The sequence below is a fragment of the Passer montanus genome, unplaced genomic scaffold, assembly GCF_014805655.1.
Source record: "Passer montanus isolate IOZ18808 unplaced genomic scaffold, ASM1480565v1 scaffold107, whole genome shotgun sequence".
Classification (NCBI taxonomy): Eukaryota; Metazoa; Chordata; class Aves; order Passeriformes; family Passeridae; genus Passer; species Passer montanus.
Genome location: NW_024357281.1, coordinates 283,903 through 304,413, shown reverse-complemented (window position 1 = coordinate 304,413; position 20,511 = coordinate 283,903). Strand labels below are relative to the sequence as shown.

The 20,511-nt window shown below is 38.6% G+C and overlaps 1 protein-coding gene across 4 annotated transcripts in view; it reads right to left on the bottom strand.

The window, feature by feature from the left end:
• Positions 1-20,511, bottom strand: part of LOC120508408 (cadherin-6) — a 103,327-nt gene that overhangs the window by 39,346 nt on the left and 43,470 nt on the right. For all 4 annotated transcript variants that reach the window (XM_039721977.1, XM_039722004.1, XM_039721984.1 and 1 more), the window contains one exon: positions 11,289-11,644. In XM_039721977.1, the coding sequence (XP_039577911.1) occupies positions 11,289-11,516 (228 nt within the window). In that variant the 5' untranslated portion in view covers positions 11,517-11,644. The remainder of the gene's footprint in view (positions 1-11,288; positions 11,645-20,511) is intronic.

Below are 20,511 nucleotides of genomic sequence, written 5' to 3'. Positions count from 1 at the left end.
AGTTTGCCCTTAAAAAGACAAAGAGGTCTTTAATTTGTAAGGAACAAGAGACTATGGTGTCAAGTCTCATCTCTATACATATGGGCTCTTGAGTTTCATGTCCTTTTATCAAACTTCTTTGAACTACTGTATAACATCAGAAGGAAGCAGTCTTCCTTTCAAACTATAAGGAACTCAAAACAATTCTGACTCTGAGTAATAACTGACCTCTTACTTAAAAAAAAAAAATCCATGGTTATATACTGAATTTTTGCAGTTTTACTTAGAGCAGTTGGGTTTCATTATGCCTTTGAAAGATCAAAGAGCTCTCTTCAGCTAAACAGTAGTGATGGTAACAATAGAGCATTATACAGACTTCTGCAATTACCTTCACAAAAGCGTGAAGATCTTGTTCTTCTCTCAAGGCAGGCCAAAGCAGTTTAAAATCCCTGTTTTATGCTTTTGGTCCATCTATTTAAACATCTGGATTTCTTTGTCAAAGCAAGAATTATTTCTTCTTGCCCGTGTTTTCAAACTGTGGGGTAGTAAAAGGACGTGGTAGACATGAGGATTTGCTTTAGTTGAGACATCGCCATTAACTTACTAAAAAGTATAAATGGCTTAGCCAACTCCAGACTCCTCACAACCTAGCTCAGGTAGCAGGAAAACTCTCTTGAATAGCTGAGCAGAATAGTAGAATATATTAAAAAATATTTTATCTAGTGCATACAAATCAGTGATCAGGACTGATAATTCAAGCCTCTGAATTCTTGAAGGAGCTGTACAAGTCATTTTAGGAGACAGACATTGCTAGCATTGCAAATCTACCATATTAACTGAATAGTTAGTAATTTGCTTCAAGTTTTAATATGGCTTTTGTCACAGTCTTCCTGTCTGATCTTAGACAGATTGCTATTTGATGCTTCTACATTCTCCCTGCAGTAAAAGTTAACAATGTCCAGTTCTGTATGTAATGATTATAACATGATTTGAGAACCTTGGGTATAATTTGTTTTGTGTTTATGGAAAGACGGTGTATCATTTAACTGAAATCAAGAATAGCAATAGTGTGGCTTTGCCACAGCTTACTGTATTAGAGGGTGGGGCAGATGGCCTCTCCTTAATGCAGCTGCAATGGTAGAAAATCTAATTGTTCTTAGGTTTTTGTTATTATCCCCCAGCTGAAGGTTACCATCACCACAGGTTTGGATGGGTAGGTAGGAGGGTTTCTGAATTCCAAGGTTGACTATATTAGCTAAAGTAGCATTTTGAAGTATCTTAAAAATTCCTTGAAAAGGAATATGTGTGTTCTCATATGAGAGGTTAAAAAAAATTAAGTGCCTGACTTGTAATGACATTCAATGGGAATACAAAGAGTTCATAAAGGACGCATGCCTAAACCCCATTCTTCAATTAGAACTGTGCCTACAATTCAAGAGCAACAAATTTCTTTACAGCTTTTTTTCCAAGTCAGAGGAAATTAAGTCAAATATTCTGATATCCTTCCACTGACTATAATGGGACTTCTGTCCCATACTGCATTAGTCAATTAGAAAAAGGAATTCATATAGTAGAAGAAGGCAGCAGGTATTCTGTTGAGATTAGTAGAAAATATTTTTTTCAAAAGAGTACATTCAGCAAACATGCACTTCAATAATTATTTCAGTGTATGTGCTTTAGTCTTGAAACTGTATGATGTATAGATAGTGAAATAGGTCTGTATTATGTATCCAGATTTATTTCTTTTTTATTTCATTGGGAATTTACCCAGGGACAGCTGATTACTCTGTATCTCTGGTCAGAATTATCTGTTTAATCACTGACAAAATATTTTATTTGGAATCATGAACTTTCAAAATGCTTCATAATTAGACTGTAAGCAAATATAGCACCTTAATTAAGGTATATGAGCACACACATTTCTCATTCTGCAAAAACCTCTATTCTCCTGTGGCGGTATGGGAGAATCTATCTGAAAGATGAACAGCAAAACAAAATAAAATAAAAAAAAAACCAAAACAAAACCTTGGCCTAATATCCAGAAATGTTTTTACTGGGATACAGTTGAATAAAACATCAGGCTTCTTCAGCAAGTAACAGCTTCTGACTACTCCCTGATGGATGCGCTTGAAAGGAAATGCTCATCCTTTGCTTTCTGACAAAGGTGACCCTTTGATATTCTGAGTGCTTGATGCTGACAATCAAACCCTGAAATGTGTGCATGAATTTTATATGCTGTATAAAAGTGTGTGTGTCAGGGAGGAAGAAGCGGGATGGAGAAGGGAGGATACAGACAAACACTAGAACAAATGAGAACCCACTGATTTAAATGAAGACTTAACAAAAAGGATACTAATTCATATCCACAAGTTTAATTGAGTCTTTAATCTGTTTTCATGCTTCTGTCATTTAGTTCTATAGGTCAGAAGCTGGGAAAATGAGAAATACTTCCATTCTGCTATGTTCTCCAACTTTGTTTCTAAACACAAGTTGGTGTTATATAACCAGATAATAAAGGGTTTGTGAGACAGTAGATACAATACAAAAGGCCACACATTTATCTCTCAACAGGACCCTTTTGAGGAAGAGTCCTCAACCTAGAAAAATGTTTATGGGAAAAGACAAATCTGGCATTGAGTAGATTCTTCTTTCAAATAAGTATTCCTCAAAGTGCCATAAGTGAGGCTGTGAAGGGACAGCTCAAGTGACCTGAATGCCGCAGCAGTATGTAGATCCTTACAGAGGCCAGGTCAGGAAGGCAAGGAGGTGGATTAGCAAATAATCAGCACATGTAGGTGGAGCTTTGCATTGAAACAGGTGACAAATCAGTCGAGATCTTGAAGATAAGAGGACAAGCCAACACAAGACATTAGGTATCTGCCTCAGACTGTCTGCTCAAAGAGATGAAGCAGATGCAGCCTTCTTTAGACAGATGGAGGAAACCCTGCACTCTTGGGGGATTTTAATCATTCTTATGTTTGCTGGAAGGGCAATATGTCTCTGTGCAAGCAACTCAGGTTTCTGCAGAATGTCCTAAGACAACTTCTTCACTCAGGTGATTAATGAGTTGACCAGAGGGAGTGTTATGCTGGCCCCATTCATCATGAATAAAGGAGAACTACTCGTGGATATGGAACAGCACTTTGCCCACAGGCCCCAAAGAGCCTTGAGTCAGGCAGAAAATTCTGGTAGAGTGAAGCATTATCCACAGCAGAGAAAAACCAATAAATCAGAAGCCTTTTAAGTAAATTGGACACAGTTCCATAAAAAAAAATTGGATGCATCTAAGGACAGTGACAGTGATGAAATGTTCCTATAATGTCTGAACAGCCATAGTCTTTGGGAAAGGCTCTTAAATTCTGAAAATAGGGAAAGTCACACCAATTCAAGATCCAGGACAGCCTATCTAGGAACACATATTAATTTTAACTGGAGAATGTGAAATTCCTTTGGTGAGAATACTTGTGTCTGTGCTCTCCTAATTATATAATATCTAGTATTCATGAAAGGAAAGAATTCTCTCTGAAGCACGTATAATTGCTGTGATACTATCAGTCTAAAAATTCTAAAGGAAATTGTTCATAAAATATTTCTGTAGGTAAAATAACAGGTATTTATAAGGTGAATGGTGTACATCCTGACAGGATCTACCTGCAAGTAGCATGAGGGTCAAGCTCACCTGAGTTTACAAATACCATAAATATACATGCAAGAGTTTTCTTCCACAGGCATTAACCCTTTGCCTGCAACCCCCTTGGCAGTTGTTATTCCCAAGATGTGGGAATTTTGTTATTCCCATTCTGCGAGCAATTTTAGCCATTATAAGCAGCATTAACTGCATTTTAAGCAACTGACCTGAAACAAGTAAAACTACATGAAGTGGAAAGGAACTATGAATGAATGCTCTGACACCTCAGTTTTCATGTCCTTTAAATCCTCTGCTGGTGCCCTCATCAGCTTGATTGCAAGGGCTGTTAGACACAAGGAAGTATGTCAAAGAACCAAAGGGACACATATGTTGTTTGGTTCTGTTTTTCAGGGAGAACCTTCCACTAATGACAACATGATGCTAAACACAAAAATTATACAAATTACTTGACTGAAGTTGATGTCACCTTCCAATAAGAAGATACAGAATGGGCGGAGATGACCAATATGCTAAGGATGACTAAATGATCATTATGTGAGCCTGTACAATGCTTTAAAACCTGCTTTGTTCCAGCAGACATCTAATGTGAAACATCACTTAATGATTCACAAAGAGACAAGGTATGAAGGCAGAGGGACGATATTACATAGAGATCATTTCAGCTGAGCTCTCCGGCAGCCGTGTCCTCTACTACCTGGCTAAGCAAGCTGGGGAAAGAAGGACTGCAATCTTCATCAGATACGACTCCAAAATAAACATCTCTGTTGAGAAAACAGTGGGAATTAGAATTCTAACATAAAAATTTGCTAATGTCTTCCCCTCATCCGTTAATGTAAATTTTTTAACTTCCAGCTCACTCAGTATTTTATTTATTTACAATCTTTGTTTTTCTATTTTGAGGTGGGTTTTTTTATGAAATTAAAGGAGAGAAAGCACTGACATTTTTTCCTTCTCTTTTCCTTCCAGAGGGCGATTCCTTCATCTGCCACCTCAGACTTTCATGACAACTACAAGCTTCACTGCATCCTGAAGTACTTGCAAGAGCATGCTGAGGTTTCTTTCACCCCATTAATGGTGAAAGCAAGCCACAGTCTGCATTAGTGCATACGGATCAACAGTAGGCATTCACATCACAACACATTTTCAGTTTGTGTTTTGAAATGTTACACTGACTGGCCACAGCTCTCAACCTGCTGCTGTCCTACTGTGAACTGATGTTCACCAGTGAGGGAATAGCAGCAAAGAAATGGGAGGCACAGACAATATATTTAATTTAATAAAGAGATTTCTCTAAGCTTTATGGTTTATTATATTTTGTAAGCCAACTGTAAATAACAAATGGTGGAGTGACAATGGTTGTCTTAGGCCTGCAAGAAGGATTTTATTTTTCAGCTGTCCCTAGCCCTCAAAATTTATATTCATGATGTTGCAGCTTCATAGTGAGAACGCTATTGCGCTATATAAACACATAAGAAAGTAGTAATGCAGCTCCAAATAATAGCAATCTAAATAATCCATAATCAAGCATGAGCTTCACATGTAGTCTCTCCCTATAGAGGAAGATTAATATGTTTAGCTGTTTTTCTATAGCTGGAAGTCTAGGAACACACAATTCAGGACTATGTGCAGAGTGCTAACAAGAGTAGAACAGGATAATCTGTGAAAAGACGTGATCCAAAATGTAAGCACTGGTATGAGTGGGTAATTAGCATGTGGAAAACAAAATTGTTTTGTTTGGGACACAAAAATGAAAAACAAGAATTAACAGAAATATTGCCTTGAGGGTCCCAGGATTTGCTTTTTTCTGTAGGCGGAATGGGAAGAAGGCGAGGAGGTTCTGTATCATTACACTGTAAGTACCATCATGTGCCATAATGTAGGAAATGTGGTTTGTTTGAAACAGATGGTTGTAAGGCTCTTATATTGTGCAATATATTTGGATACAAGGATGATGCCAAGTAGATTCACAATTATGATGATCGTAAACAATAACCATGCTGTATTTCCTGCCTTTTTATTTTCTGAATAATATCCTTGCCCATCCCACCCACTGCTCATTATCTCCTTTCTTAGCCCCCATGTGATGGTTTAAAACCTGCAAGCTGTTTCTGCATTGTCGTCGTGGGCCTCTAACCTCTCCACTGTCCCTCATTACGGAGTTATCTCTGTTCCGCAGGGACTGACAGCACACAGAACTTCTACCAGCGCCCGTAAATCTTTCAAAGAGGAATACAAGACAAGTGTGTGTATGTGTGTGCAATGCAATACAGAAATGAAGGGCACTTGGGAAAGTCAAGTGCTGGAACATAAAATATGACTGATGGATGAGGAATAATGGAAGTGCAGATGCGCCACAGCATTTGTTCTACATTTTAAGAGAATGACAAGTACTAGGCCTACTGAAGAGGGAGGCAGGTGACCCAATCATGCCCGGGGGGGGGGGGGGGGGTGGGAAAGTGGCTAAGAACTTTGATTTTTTTTTGTTTTTCAATCTCTGCTGTGAAATTTCTGACTTTTAGCTGTGCAGAAGGCCACTTAACCTCCCTGTATATCAGTTTTGTCACATGCAAAAGGCTGGTCTCAATGCTTACAGTTCCTCTGGATGCAGAATGCAAAATCTAGACCCTGAAAGAGCCAATCTAATAATCAAAAATGAATGGAAAATTCCTTTGTGATACTCTCTGAATAAACAGAAGTTACAAAGGTAACTTTTAATTTTAAGCATTGCAAAAAATAACAAATAGTCACTGTGTTTGTAACAGGAAACTGAAGGCATCACGTATATGTCATAATGCAAGTTACAAGGCAAGGAAAAGAAATACTGAACAAGTGTCTGCCAATAAAGCTGCATAAAGGATGTTAAAAGTGCAGATGGGGGAGTCATTTTAGTTTGACTTTTCACATCTTGCTTTTTTGGAGTACAAAAAATTATAAAGGTAAGTACAAAACACTAGTGCACTAAAATCTGAGAGAAAGTGAAGATTTCTCTTGCTAGTTATCATGCCATTCAATTAAGATATGATACCTTTTAACCATTGGAGTAATGTTACTCATTACTTCCTAACATGCTGAAAAGGCATGGACTGTATTACAGGACAGTAATATTCTTTGTTTAAATAGCCCCTTGTGTGTGCTCACAGCCAGATAATTTTGCCTCAGTATGTTGCTTAGTCCCTCTACTTGCAATGGCTTGGAAGAGATTCTGCCTTTTGTTTCATTTGTTTCTGCTGAAATACACTGCTGTGCTTTGCCTTCAGAATAGTTGTAGCCAGAAGTAAAATCAGACAAAAAAATATAAAAACACTGATGAAACTATACTGTGATAAAATTTAGTTCATCCCCTCCTCAAAAGCAGGGTCAAAAGTACCTTAAATCATTCCTTGACAGAGGGGAATTCATCTTTCCAAGAGGTTCTTTCAACACCAAACAAAAATATTCTGGGTCTGCCTACAGTAACACAGTATCCTTTTTGCTTTGCCAAGCCACATACCAGCAGGAGTTTGACTTTATCTTCCTTGAAAAATGGAGTTGTCAGCAGAGGTTGATTGTTTATGATGGGTTGTACAGGTAGTAACATCAGATAGCTTCCAGGCGAGCATACTGCTTGAATTATATGAACATCAATAAGACACAGCAAAAATGAAAAGTATGTCTGGAACTTTCCTTTTAGTGCCAGCCAGCCAGAGTGTTACAAAACCATTCCACAGTTGTGCCTCTTGTTACCAGGAAAGCAGGTTGGTCCTTTCCACTGCAGACTGCCAAAAGCTGTTCTTGGGTTAACGAGTAAGATTTAAAACTTGTTCAGGTCTTTCTTTAGTCTTAAAGAAAGTGCAATCCTATCCCTTTATGTAACAATGATTCTATGTTTGCGCTCTAAACTCAGTCATGGATGCCACTACATGGATTTTATGTAGCCAGTGGGACTGCCATGTCAAAGCTGTCAAGTGCATACAAAGAGTAACTATACCTATGAGTATGATCTTGGAACAGGGCAGGTGTTTTTTTGGGTTTTTTTTGGTTGGTTTTTTTTTACCTCTGGAGTATCTGAGGATCTTTAGGAAACACAGCTTATATTTTTATATATAGTTGCACTACCACTTCATTGTTTACCTGTGATTTAAAATTTAAAGCTCCATTCACCTCAGCCCTTTCAAATTGTACTAAGCAGCCATGTGTACAACTAGATCTCTTTTAAAACCCAACTCAGATGTTGCAAATTTTGCTTAGGTTGTACTTCTAGACACGTCTCTACTTTAATGCTCATGTAATACTTTTATTTCATTTTTTGATTAAGTCCCTGCCAAGTGCTACAATTTCTGAACCAGAAGAAAAGATATCTTCAGGTTAAAATGTCACTGTGCCCATCAGTCACACTTCAATGCATAGCCATAGTTCACAAGTTATTCAGCAGTGCAATGAATAAATCCAGTCTAGAACTTTCCTTCAAGTTCCTTGAGGTCTGAGACTAGAGTGACTGGGGGCATGAATTTAATCTCTTTTTAAAAAGACTTTATTTCACAAATATACAGGAATGAAATTCAGGAATAGAAGGATGGGCAATAAAACAATCGATCTGGTGTCAGCACCAAAGCAAACATCAGCTTGTGTTTCTAACATCGCGAGCGTCTCGTTGGCAGCTGCGCACCTTGTCCAGCGAGATACAGCTGCATGTTTGGGCTCACAGTGAAGTGTGAGGCATACAAAAATGGGGAGCACTTCTTAATAGCTGACAGTACCCACAGCTACCAAAAAAAAGGTTCCATAAGTGCTTGGACAATTAACTCCTCAAGGATGGAAAACTCTGGGTTCAATTAATAAAGAGTATGCAGGGTATAGACAACAACAGTGCTCTGGTCTGTGACTCAGGTGATGCTGCAGCATTGTCTTCAGTACTGCCTTGAGCTCTGTCTTCAGAGATGCTACTTTTCTCTTTTATTAGCCCAAACCTGAATTCATCCCCGTTTACTTTTTTTTCCCTACACTCTACTATGATGCAAATCTGTTTTTTTGTAATTTAAACAGTTACAGGATTTCACAACTGTAATTTGGGCATCTCATACAAATAATGATGTTTTTTAGAATATTTCACAACAGACTTCTTACATCTCAAATTTTGATGTAGATATTTGGATTAAACAGATGTTTAAAAAATGAAGAGGCAAAGTGAAACCAGCATGACTAAAAGATTTTTTTTTTTGGTAGCTCATATAGAATATTTTCTTTTTATGGTTGTGTTAATGCCCACCTAGCTTTAACCACTAAACACAAAAACCTCAGAAGACTCCTGTCTGCCTGTTTATAAAGTAAGGCATAAGAACAATTCCCTTTTATATATATATATATATTGTTTTAAAAGATTTTGCTGTTCTTTGCTGTTCACATTTCTTCTTTATACTCCTACCATTTTTAAATCCATATTTATGGTTAACATTTAATCCTCTGAGAAAAAAAAAAAAGCATCATAAAAATGTTCATAATCCTCATTCGCCCACATCAATCAAGTTTAATTGCTCAGTTAAATTGCCTAGTTACCTCAACTTATAGACATTTAGATGTTTCTATCATTTCCCCTCACACCAATCCTCAACTTTAATAATAAAAGGCTGCTCTTTCATGCCTCTTGGCTAATTGTTCAGTTAAAAGAGTGTGAGCAGTTCTGGCATTTGAAAGATGTGTGAAAGGCCATTTGTGAATGGTTTAGGAACACAAAATCAATGACATTTATACATTATGTGTTGTTTCTATGCTTTACAACAGAAAGTGTAATAAAGTACAAATAGGTGGAAGAACAACTTTAAAAAATAATGTACATTTTTTATCTTACTGACGCCTGTTGGAACTGTCCAACTAGACCATTTCTGGTCCAACTAGACCATTTTTAACTGTCTCTCAGCAAACTTGTCCTACAGGAATATTCATTTTCCCATCAGTCCCTCTGAAGTCAATAGCTGGTACTCTAATTCTGCAGTAGAAAAATGGGGGGCTTATGAAGTTTAATGTCAAAATTCACAGTGACAATAAGAGACTGTAGGATCACCTCAGGACCATATGCTTTATCTTTGAACAAAATGATCCCCATTACCCTGACCACCCCAAGCAGACTGTGGAAGAGGACAGTGTGTGGAGCACTCCTGTCTTTCAATTTGTTGTCTTTTTTTTTTTCTTGTCCTTTACTCCATGTTTCATACCTGCTGTTATTTTTTCCTTCACTGTCTCATCTTCTGCTTTTGTTTTTGCTCTCTTTAGGTAAATTTTCTCCCAGTTCTTATCCTCTACCCCCATTTAATATAATTTCCCCCTCCTTTCCATCTTGATTCCTCTTTGTGAGCTTCCATTCCTTCCATCTCCGTATTTCTAGTTCTCCCTCTTACTCTCTTCTGTTTTGGTATCTTTCCTTACCCTCTTATCTGCCTTCTCTACTTCTCCTCTCTGAGGACTCTCTGCCTTTGGCCTTTTCCTGTAGATTGGGCTCATTGGTACCTTTCATGAATGCTGATTATCTGGCTGGAGTTCTATGAGTGTTACACCAGCTGAGTAGCTCTTAATTTGAATCATGCCTTGCAGCCATTTAGCAGGAAAGGAATGTTGCATCCAACTTTGACTGACAGCTGACTGGCAGGCAAGAGAAGCAGCCACCATCTCTCATGGGGATGCTCAGAAACTTGCAGAGGGAGATAAAATGTCAAACCACTGTGATCTGCAGCCTTTGCTAAGCGGCTTGAGAGATCAAACTAGATCAGATACAACCCCATTTTTGTTTGGAAAACCAAGCTGTATTGTTTCTGCTTTGAATGTCATTATCAGGAGCACAATTTCTGCATTCTGCAAGACATATTCCTATAGACTATGGCACCTTGGGCAGTATAGGATCTCTTTAGGCTCTTAACAGAGGTTCATTAGCTCTACAGCTCACATAAAGTCTGTTACCTACATGGGGGTCTGCTGCTCAGGGAGGCGGATGTTCTCAGAGTTAAGCTGTGACTTTTGTTTTTAAATTTTTTTTTTACCCTTTCCCAACTGACATCATGCTCTCAATGCTAGAAATTTTCATCTGCCTATTGCTTCTTAGTGTATATGTACAATATGCTTCAACCATGCTTAGTAGTAGCATTGCTGGTGGTGTGAAGATCATGTCACACAGTCCTCAGTGGCACCACAAAACTTCATCAGAAAGTGGCTGTAGCATTGTTGTGTGCAGTGGGTAATAAAAAGGGAAATAATTACCTTTTTCTGGGTAGAGAGATTCCTCACCAAAAATATAGGTACTGTGAATGCTAACTTAGCTCTAAAACCTCTCCTGGTTTATATAGTTTGACTGCAGCAAAATTAGTGAGCGTGAGGGAAAACATGTATCCCAGATTAAAGCTAAAAATCTAGCCTATAATTAAGCTGCATTATTTCCAGACACAAAATAAAATGCAAAATCTTTAATAGAATTGCCAGTGATTTGCCATGGGACTACCTGGTTAAATGAAGACTCGTTGATTACATTTTGAAGCTGAAGTGCACTAGACTTTCCACTGGATTACTCCTCAGCAGAAACTGAGCACACACGAACACAAACTAAAAGTTGTAGCAGTCATTGTTCTTCCCCACTTGCTACTGCTGGCTTTCCAGTGCTTCTAAAATCAAAACATAGATGCATACGAAAGAAACTTACCTTGCCAACATATTGGTAGTCAGTTCCTGTGTATTCCTCCAATAAAAAGAACTGATTCCACATCCAGCTCCTTTTGGAACGATGGAGGTCTTGCCTGCTGTTTCCAGACAAAACCAAAACCTTTTCCTTGTCCGGAAAGCCACTAGTCCTTTTGGATAACGGAGTTAAGAAACTTTGGTGGGGCTGACCAGCCCAAAACAGCAGCCAGAAGCAATGGTAAGTTCTCATCACGGCAACACAAGTAGGTCTAAATAATGATTTTTTGTCTTGTCCTCAAATTAACCTACTTTACTGCACTAAATCCAATCTCATGCCGTCTTCCTTCTTTAAATAGTCTTTGCAGTCTCAAAGGATCTCTGAAAAGAAAAATAACAACTCTTTTAGCATTTCCAAAGGTACTTAACTGTCATCGCTGCAGCAATAATTCTGAAAAGCAGATGAGCAATAATGATTGATGAAAATCTGGGCTGTTTCTGATTCAAAATGTTGCAAATTATCTGAGTGGATCCATATTGGGTATGGGGAAGGAGTCATGACGTTTGGGTTCAGGGTGTGTGTGGATCCCCTTTAACCCCATTTGCTTCCCTTCATCAATAAAGGCAAGCCAGATATTTCTCTTTTTATTGCCTGAACTTTGGGATGTAAGTGATTACTTTCTGACTGGGGATTTTGATGAGGTTACCATATTACACCAAAGAAGTGCTAGCAAACCTGCACACTGCCTTCCCAGGAGACATTCTATTGCTACAGTTATGGACTGAAGAGACTGGACTTCAGGATTTTCCCCTCACATTTAAGGAGTTTTGCCTTTGACTCCATTTAGAAAGGAGTCAACCCAGCTTAACAGATTAGTGAAATAAATGTGTGCATTTATCAATATCTCACACATAACAGACCTGCTTGTTATTGCATAGGAAATGAAGTGGACACTGGTTTTCTCATTATCTACTGCCAGAATTTTGAATCTTTAAATACATAGTTATGTATGTAAACGCTTTCACTAATAACTTCTCAAAATAGAAAACAAACTGCAGTTAATTCTTTGCTACCTGTGGGTTTTTACTAGCTACTGCTTCCTACTCTTACAATACTAAATATCAGTGCACCTACAAAATAATTATGAAAATTATCTCTATCTCTGACTACCACATAATTTTCAACATGCAAAAAACTACAGATACTGTGAGTGCCCAGAGTACTGTGGACAGCTCTTCTGTTTTTGAAAAAGCTGAAAGCTTCTACTCAAAAAGAAGAAAATATACTGTGTCTCAGGTAACCAGTCATACAAAATGCCTAATGAACAGCTTTGGTACATTTTAGAATGTGAAGAAATCAGAATTAGTTGGCAGAAACACTCCACAACATGTATTTTTGTTGTAAAAATCTCATTGAATTTTTAGTTCAAACAGATCTATAACCTCAGAGAAGGATAATTTGATTAATTTTAATTTTCTTTCTCACTGATGCTCTTTGAAAAAAAAGTTAGGGTATTTTTTCATCATTCTGATCAAAACCCAATAAATCATTCTGAACCAGCTCAAGACTCAATACAGCAACTCTCAGGATTTGTAAATAAAGTCTGTGGAATGAATCAGACTATACAAAATTGAAGAAAAAATTTTTGTTTGTTTCACTCTGCTTTGTGAAACACTACTTGGATCATGTTCTACATCAAAGACAATTTTTTCATCTATAGTATGTTTTTGTCTATTTAAAGGCATACATTAGGCAGAACTCAGCTTTTGAGCTATGCTGAAGGAATTACAGCATCTGCAATGCCTTGGATTAGCTACTCTTCTGGCTGTCATTGTTCTTTGTAATAAATTGTATGAAATAACCTCAAGTCTCTTAGAGTTCCTGTTAGTAAATAATTTTATATAAAGAAATAACACTTAGATTTTATATGAATAGTAGGTAATGGAACTGGACTGTTCAAACAATATAATTTTACTGTTTCAAAAGGTAAAATACTGTTAAGAGGTAACTTCTGTGTGAGAAGGAGTAAGATTTTTAGCATTAAGAGGAAGAACGTAAATAGTACAACTAATTCTGACACAGTATTATTTCTTCTGGGAAGAGGGAAGGGTTGTAGTTAGCTTTCTTACTAGCCAAGGAAAGACAACTGTCCTGCAGGTCATGGGAGCTTGAGAGTTTGTGAGAGAGACACAGACCCCTGGGTGTATTCACACATACATGTAACCATAGACACAGAGAGAACAGCAAGAACAGAGCTGCATTCACTACAAGACCTTCCCAGAGGACAAACAGGGAAAGCTGGCATAACTAAGCTTTACAATTGTGTTCAACAATTGCTTTCAGTGCAACTGGTGGAGCAGTGGCAAGCTAGTGTGCAGGATGCTAGAGCTGGACACAGGCAGCAGATTTAGCAGATTCAGGCTTTCTTTCCAGGATAGGGAGAGCTGAGGTGGCTTTAACCCTCTCCATGTCTATACTCTTTTCTCCTCCTTCTGTACCCTTCTGACCCATTAAGGTCTTGTCCTTTACGGCTCCACCAACATCAATTATTACCTTGGCTCCCATTGGACTGTATTCAAGTGGACATCTTCCTTCATGTGGTATGGAAGAGGAAATTGCATCTCACACAACATTTTTTAATTCCATTTTCTTGCCAGGTTGCTCTGGGGGGACATTGGGACCTGCCCATGTGAGTTAAGTACTGTCCCAAGCAGGGGCAGACCTGGTGAGCTGCCATGTATCAGGATGGACTTATCAGGATGATCTGTGTTTGGAGAGCAGATGTAGGAATATGTAGGGAGTGGAGCACATGAGCAAACCTACTACTTTGCTATTAGGGAGGCCTGCATGGATTTTTGAGGCATAAGAAAGTGAAAATCATCACCTGACAGGCTCCTCTATGGCCAGATCCTGTGGTGGGGCTCCGTACCTCTGCTCTGAACATAAAATTTCCAGAGAAGTGCTGCCTGGACCAGCATTACCTAGATGGGATTTGTGCCAGCATTTTAAAGGATCAGTCCTTCAAACACCAATTGCCAGGAAACAATTATTCCTGTGGGGGAATTTTCTGCACTTGAAGTCAGCTATATTTCACAGCTCTGATGTCATGGGAAAGGTTTTATAGTGGCTCATGCTGAATTATAGCTTACAAGAATGATATCATAGCTGTGAAATACAGCCCTTTACTCTTCCCTGCAGAGATGTGTCCAAAATGCTGAAATAAGGGCATGATCCTGTAATGTCCTTCTTGACTGCACAGCCCTCATGATGCAGCAGAGCAGCTAAGCCCCAGCAGCTTCCCTGTGAGTGGCAAGAGAGGAGACACACCTTTACAGACCCTGGCTTAAGCGTGCAACTGGGGTAAGTACCAGCTGAATCCAAGGTGTCTCTGCCCTATGGGTGCTGATTACTCTTTTATGGGTCATAGTGGTAAATTTAGTAGAGTGAATAAAAAGGACAGAGCATTACACTCTGAGCTGAGCCTTTAGTAGAGTGAGCTCTTGTGGCTCTTAAATGCCATTTTGTGCTCCAGTCCCAGTGTCTCATGCTCCAGAGAGGTCTCTGCAATGGAATAATTTTTCTTGTGCAATCTCTCTTTATTTTGAAAACAAGTCATTCACCAGGGAGATTTTATTTTCTTTAAGTGTAGATGTGCAAATATAACTGATGGGACCTGGGGATGGGGGCTAAATTTTTTTCTTCACATTGCACAAAGTCAGGTAAAAAGAGGCACTTTAAACATGGCATTTCTCTCAACATCAGCTGCTCAGGTGGCTGGGGAACTTGCTGTGCAATCAACTGTCAAGAGTGAAAAACAATTTTAGTGTGCAACAGCCTCAGACAACTGGCTTAGCTCTGCCAGCTCTAACGTATAGCAAATCTGGGCTTTTTTACGAGAAAAGAAGGAATGTGCACATCCAAGCTTAAAAAATATCCCAGTCTAACTTTAGCTATGATAATAGTTAAGATAAAAGCAATGTCACTTGCAGCCACAGGACTTTCTTCACTGTGACAAGTTGCAAATCTGAAGTTTATGTTCATGCCTCTTTGAAAGATTTAAACCTCAGACAATTGCTTAATCACTACAAGTATCAATTTCAAAATTATTTCCCCCAGGTGATAGTAGTCATAGTCAGCCTTTCTATTCACCCTCTCCAACACTTCATTAATGTAATGTCTTAATGTGAGAACTCAGTGCAAATTTACATCCTTGCAGAGCAATATCCAAGTATTTCAACCATATATCAAAAAGGAAATGCATCCATTGGAGTTACTCCTATGAATTAGGGAGCCCTGCCCTGGAGATGCCTTTCTGGCATCAGGTACAGATTTCTGACATGAGGAGCCCCAAAGAGGTTCCATCTCTGCTGCTGCTCAGCTCTGTGGGTTGTAATGGTCTTCCCAGCTGGTTGTTAAATAAGCCAGACTAGCAAAGAGCCTTCCCATGAGAGGCATCAGCAAGGAGAGGGAAAACAGCTTTTCCTCATTCCTTTCTGTTCAACCCCACAGTAGTCACTCCATCAGCAAATTCTCAAAGGAATATTCTTTATAAAGCATACTAGAGTCTGTATTTTAGGATAATTTATTTTCTGAACCCATGCATTCAATGATGCTTCTGTATGAATTTATACATTCTGGATGTTATGGGGTGCTGATAATTAGATTTTAAATAGCTTCTAAATAGGCTAGCTACCATCGACATCTCTAAAGTTTCTGATACAACCTTTATTCAAACAGAAGTGCCAGTTTAACAGAGCCTTTATTCCCTGGTCATCGAGGTACAGTTTCACTGTTCAAGGGCCACATACAAAGCTTCACAGGTTTGGATTAAGGTCCATCAGTACATTGGAAAGAACATCAACTCTGTTTTCAAGAACTGATAATGTACTGCTATTCTCGCACAGAAACGGAATGAGCAGGTGAAAGTTAATATCCACTTTGGCATCGCATATAGGAAACTGAGTATGGGAAATGCTTTAGGGCTTGAGGCATGTTTATTTATTTATTTATTTATGTGACAAAACAAATTGCCTCTATCCTTATGGAGTTTGCTTAATTTCTTAGAGAAAGATGCACAAAGATAGAGAATACACTCTACTCTCTCCATCTAGCAGATTACACTATGAATGCACAAGTTTTATGTACCTTTACTGCCCCCAAACCAGGTCTAATTTGTATCTTTCTAGCAACCACTCTAATTAGCATTGTTGCTAGAAAGATAAAACTACTCCCTGGCTTCATCATCATATGAAGTGTTTACCAGCAGTATCTTTGGAAGAAAAGAAGGGTTCTACCCTGAAAATTCTAATTTATATTTAATTTTGTAGATGATAAGAGAACACATTAAAAATATTCTGACATCATTTTCCAGATGCTTACCCAATCAGGACCAATTAAGTCTGTCAGGCTAACAGAGCCTGCTTAAATCCCAGACAATTCTACAGAGCCAACTGGCAGTGACAGTACCTGGACTGCAGGCTCTGGATTCACAGCTTCCCTACGCAGGAGAGTCACTTCCTAGTCCCCCAGCGAGACCCTGCCATGAGAGGAACTCTCTGTACTCACGTAGTTTTGCTGGAAGGACTCTCCCCTGGCTCAAACATCACATGCAAGTGCTAAATCTCTCAGGTCTGCAACAGGGGACAACATCAACAACTCATTGTCAAAGCCTGAGGAACCAAAGGTGAGGAAAGCATTAATGGGGGAGGAAAAAAATGGTTAAATAGTGATTTCTGCCTTTACTGTGTCAGATGTGAGAGTCTGGGGTGTGGAATAAGGCATTCTAGGTAAGAATCTGGTGATCTCTTGCTTGGATTTTACCTCATTGCAAAGCCAAAGGAGCAATGTCCAAGTCCCTAGGAGAATTTAATGAGTCAGAGAAGCCAGGACCCTAGGGTGTCCTTGGGGTCATCCTATCTAATGTGAAGAATGTGATTCTGCTAGTCTGGAGGCAGACTGCAAGGAAATTATTAAGTCTTTAAGGAAAATCTGCAAAAACATTACTTTCTCACCATGGAGGGAGAAAGGTTAAAGTGACATTAGTTGCTCAGAGAAAAAAAAGTATTCCAGCTAACTTCAAAAAATAGAAGCTTCCAAATTTATCATATTCACTTCTTTTCAGTATCGTAGTAATGTATTTTAATAAATCATATTAATACATTTTCATATATAGCAAAGAATTTCAGTAATATTTTCAGTAATAGCTAAGTTTCATGTGCTCAGAAGCTCTAACACTGCAGACTTGTCCATAATTGACTTGGACTTAAAACGCCGTTGTTAAGTTTGAGCTTACTTTACAGTTATGTCTCTCTTATGACCATTTAAATCTGGAAGTCTTAATCTAATAATTTTCTCAAGTGTGAATAAGCTTTTACAGCACTGAAACTCAAATGCTTTTTTTCTTTATTGTCCACAAGGCTTGCCTTTGTAAATATCAGTCATAAATGGAACAAAATGTCACTTTTCCAGTGTAAAGATAGCTGATGAAATTTTAATCTTCTGATAACTTTTTTTTATATCTTTGTTATATAAACCCATATATTCTAGCAATCATTCCTGTAAATACACCACTGAAATAGCAGAACAGAGCCAAGAGAGAATTCAAACTGAAAGATTTGTGGGTTTAAACTAGAGGTACTTTATGAAGACATCAAGTACACAATGTAATTGCAGCCAGCAGCCTTTGATTATAATGTCTTTCAAAGTCATTTTTTTATTCAGTTCTCTCAGCAGGAAAAAAAGGTGCAGAACTATAAAAATAACTAAATGCAGTAGCAATACTAAGATAACTACTACCTCCATCCTGCACTGGGAACTATTAACGTGGTGGTTTTGTACAATACAACTGATTTAATCCTAGTGGACCGAGTGAGAGCACCAGGCCTCACAAAAGCACACACTGACAAAAGAGGGGAAGTGAGAAGTGTATCTCCTTCTTAAGTTCATGAATGGCCATGGCAAAAGATTACTGTATGAGTTTATTCAATAGCTGTTGTGTGAACTGATGATGGTATTTGTCTGTTCTCAGAGATTTTGATTTTTTTTTTTCACCTGGCATTTGGAAAGATCCTTAGTGTCATCTTGTTCCAGAGATGCCCACTCTCAGTCTCTGTACTTAGCCACACTGTGAATGTATCTTTTATTCACTGAGCAAAAACAGTCTCAACACACAAGACAGAAGAATGGCACAGAAAAGGAAATCTTGTTTTCATTGTATGGCTGCATTAAGTGACATTTCTGTGGCCATTCAAGAATATCTGTGGAAGGGCTGGAACCTGGACATAGATTCTTGAGGCTTACAGCAGTACTGTAATCACCAGGATATTATTCTTCCTTTCTGGTGGAAGTCCAAGTCATCCTCTCTGTGCTTTAAGCACCACAAGCAGCTTTGCTGCGCAATGCTGGACATTGGTGTGAGCTGGAGGGTGTATGGACACTGTAGCTGGAGCACCTGGAGCACCTAGAAAAGGATCTGGCATTCCCTGGGTGTGAAAACAAGAGCAGCAACCTGATGCTGGTATCACAGGCTAGTCACCTCCGCAAGGAGTGATGTGGGAGAGGAAGGACAGACACAGCCCTAGCCGATCCTGTCCTCTTTGTGAGCTACCTCTGGGTGGCACTAACACGGAGCAGGAGCTGGTCTTGCAAAAGGCTTCCAGCTTCTTCTGCCTTTTGCAGGTGATGTGGGGACAGGCCTCCACAGCATTTCAATGTCCCCCTGCAGCAGGAAGCACCCTGCTAATACTGTGTTTTAATCTAAACCAGGGACAGGTATGTGACTAGCAGATAGTACAGACTAATACTGTGAATTACATTAAGTTGTTCCTTGATAGAAGACTAAAACAGCCAAGCAATCAACTACGTTTAGTAGAAGAACAAATGAGTAGTGCTCCTACTGCTATGCATATTTGATATGCATATTTTTTTTCCTGATGAGTACCTTAATGGCAGAGAGTAGCAGATGTGCATGAAACTACAGCCAGAGTTTCCAGCAGTACTCAAAGTAACCCTGAAGTCATGAAAATGCTTCAGAGAAATCTTATTTCTTGTTGCAGTTCTTGATGTAAGTCTGTAGTGTTGCCATCTCGTGCATGTTACTGTTTTTCTCAGACATGCAGTAGGCTACTATCAAATTATAAGGTTGTGGTTTTCCCTAACCATTTTTATTTTTTTTATTTAGGTATGTTAGAAGAGAGAACTAGCAGGCTCTTCAAAACAAGCATGTTGTCAAAAAGAAATTCAAATTCAGTCTATACTATGCATTGAAATTTGATGTCTGAAAAGGAGCCTAGCCTTCCTATCCAGATAATAGAAAGATTCTCAGGTGACCACCAAGGGCCTAATTTAAAGTTCTTTGTCTCTCACTAAAAAAGCTATATAGTCTGAGTATCTTTTGTTGTATTTCTGTTTAGACACTGGAATTTGGAAATCTCCCAGACATGCTCTTAGAAGTGATCAGTGACATTTTAGGCTTTTCATTAAAAAAAAACAAAAACAAAAAAACACCAAACAAACAAACAAAAACTATTTTACACTATTTACATAAAAGGTATGGGATGCCACCACTCAAAAATCTCTGGTAAGGAAACTATTAAAAATCTTTGGACACATTAAAGAAGAAATGGTCAGCTTCTCTGTTAAAACTGTTTCTCTCACTCCAGAGGAGATACCCTGTTTTGCTTTATTCCATGCACACTCAGCCTACAATTTAGTAGGTATCTACTCTCATGCGATCTGAGGAAAATTATCCACTAACTTCCATAAATAAGACGCAACCACAGACAACAGATCCTTTCTGTGCTGATCAGCAATTACTCAAAGCCAAAGTGTCAGCGATACTCTCCAAACACAGGAGAAAAATCTGGGCTTGCAGATGCTTTAGTGGCATTGCAGTTCTCCCTGAAGTATTGTAGTGTGATAATGAAGGCAGAGGCTATACTGCCACATGCATAGCCAGGAATAAAATAAAGGAGGAGGTAAGGCGTCTTTTTCAATAGGCACAGGCATATCTTTTCATCAAAGACTGACTATTTTTGACAGTAGCAATTAGGCAGTTCAATAACAGACACAAGTAAAAGAAAATTCTTTGACAGGGGTGTTTTGGGCAGAGTGTATATTGTTGTGAAATATGATATTAATTTCTAAAATCCTGATTTATTCTCTTCTGAAGAAACCCAGATACTCTGAGAACAGAACCATTTTAGGAAGTGAGGGCAAACAGGTAAGCAGAGTTCCCACAATTCTAATT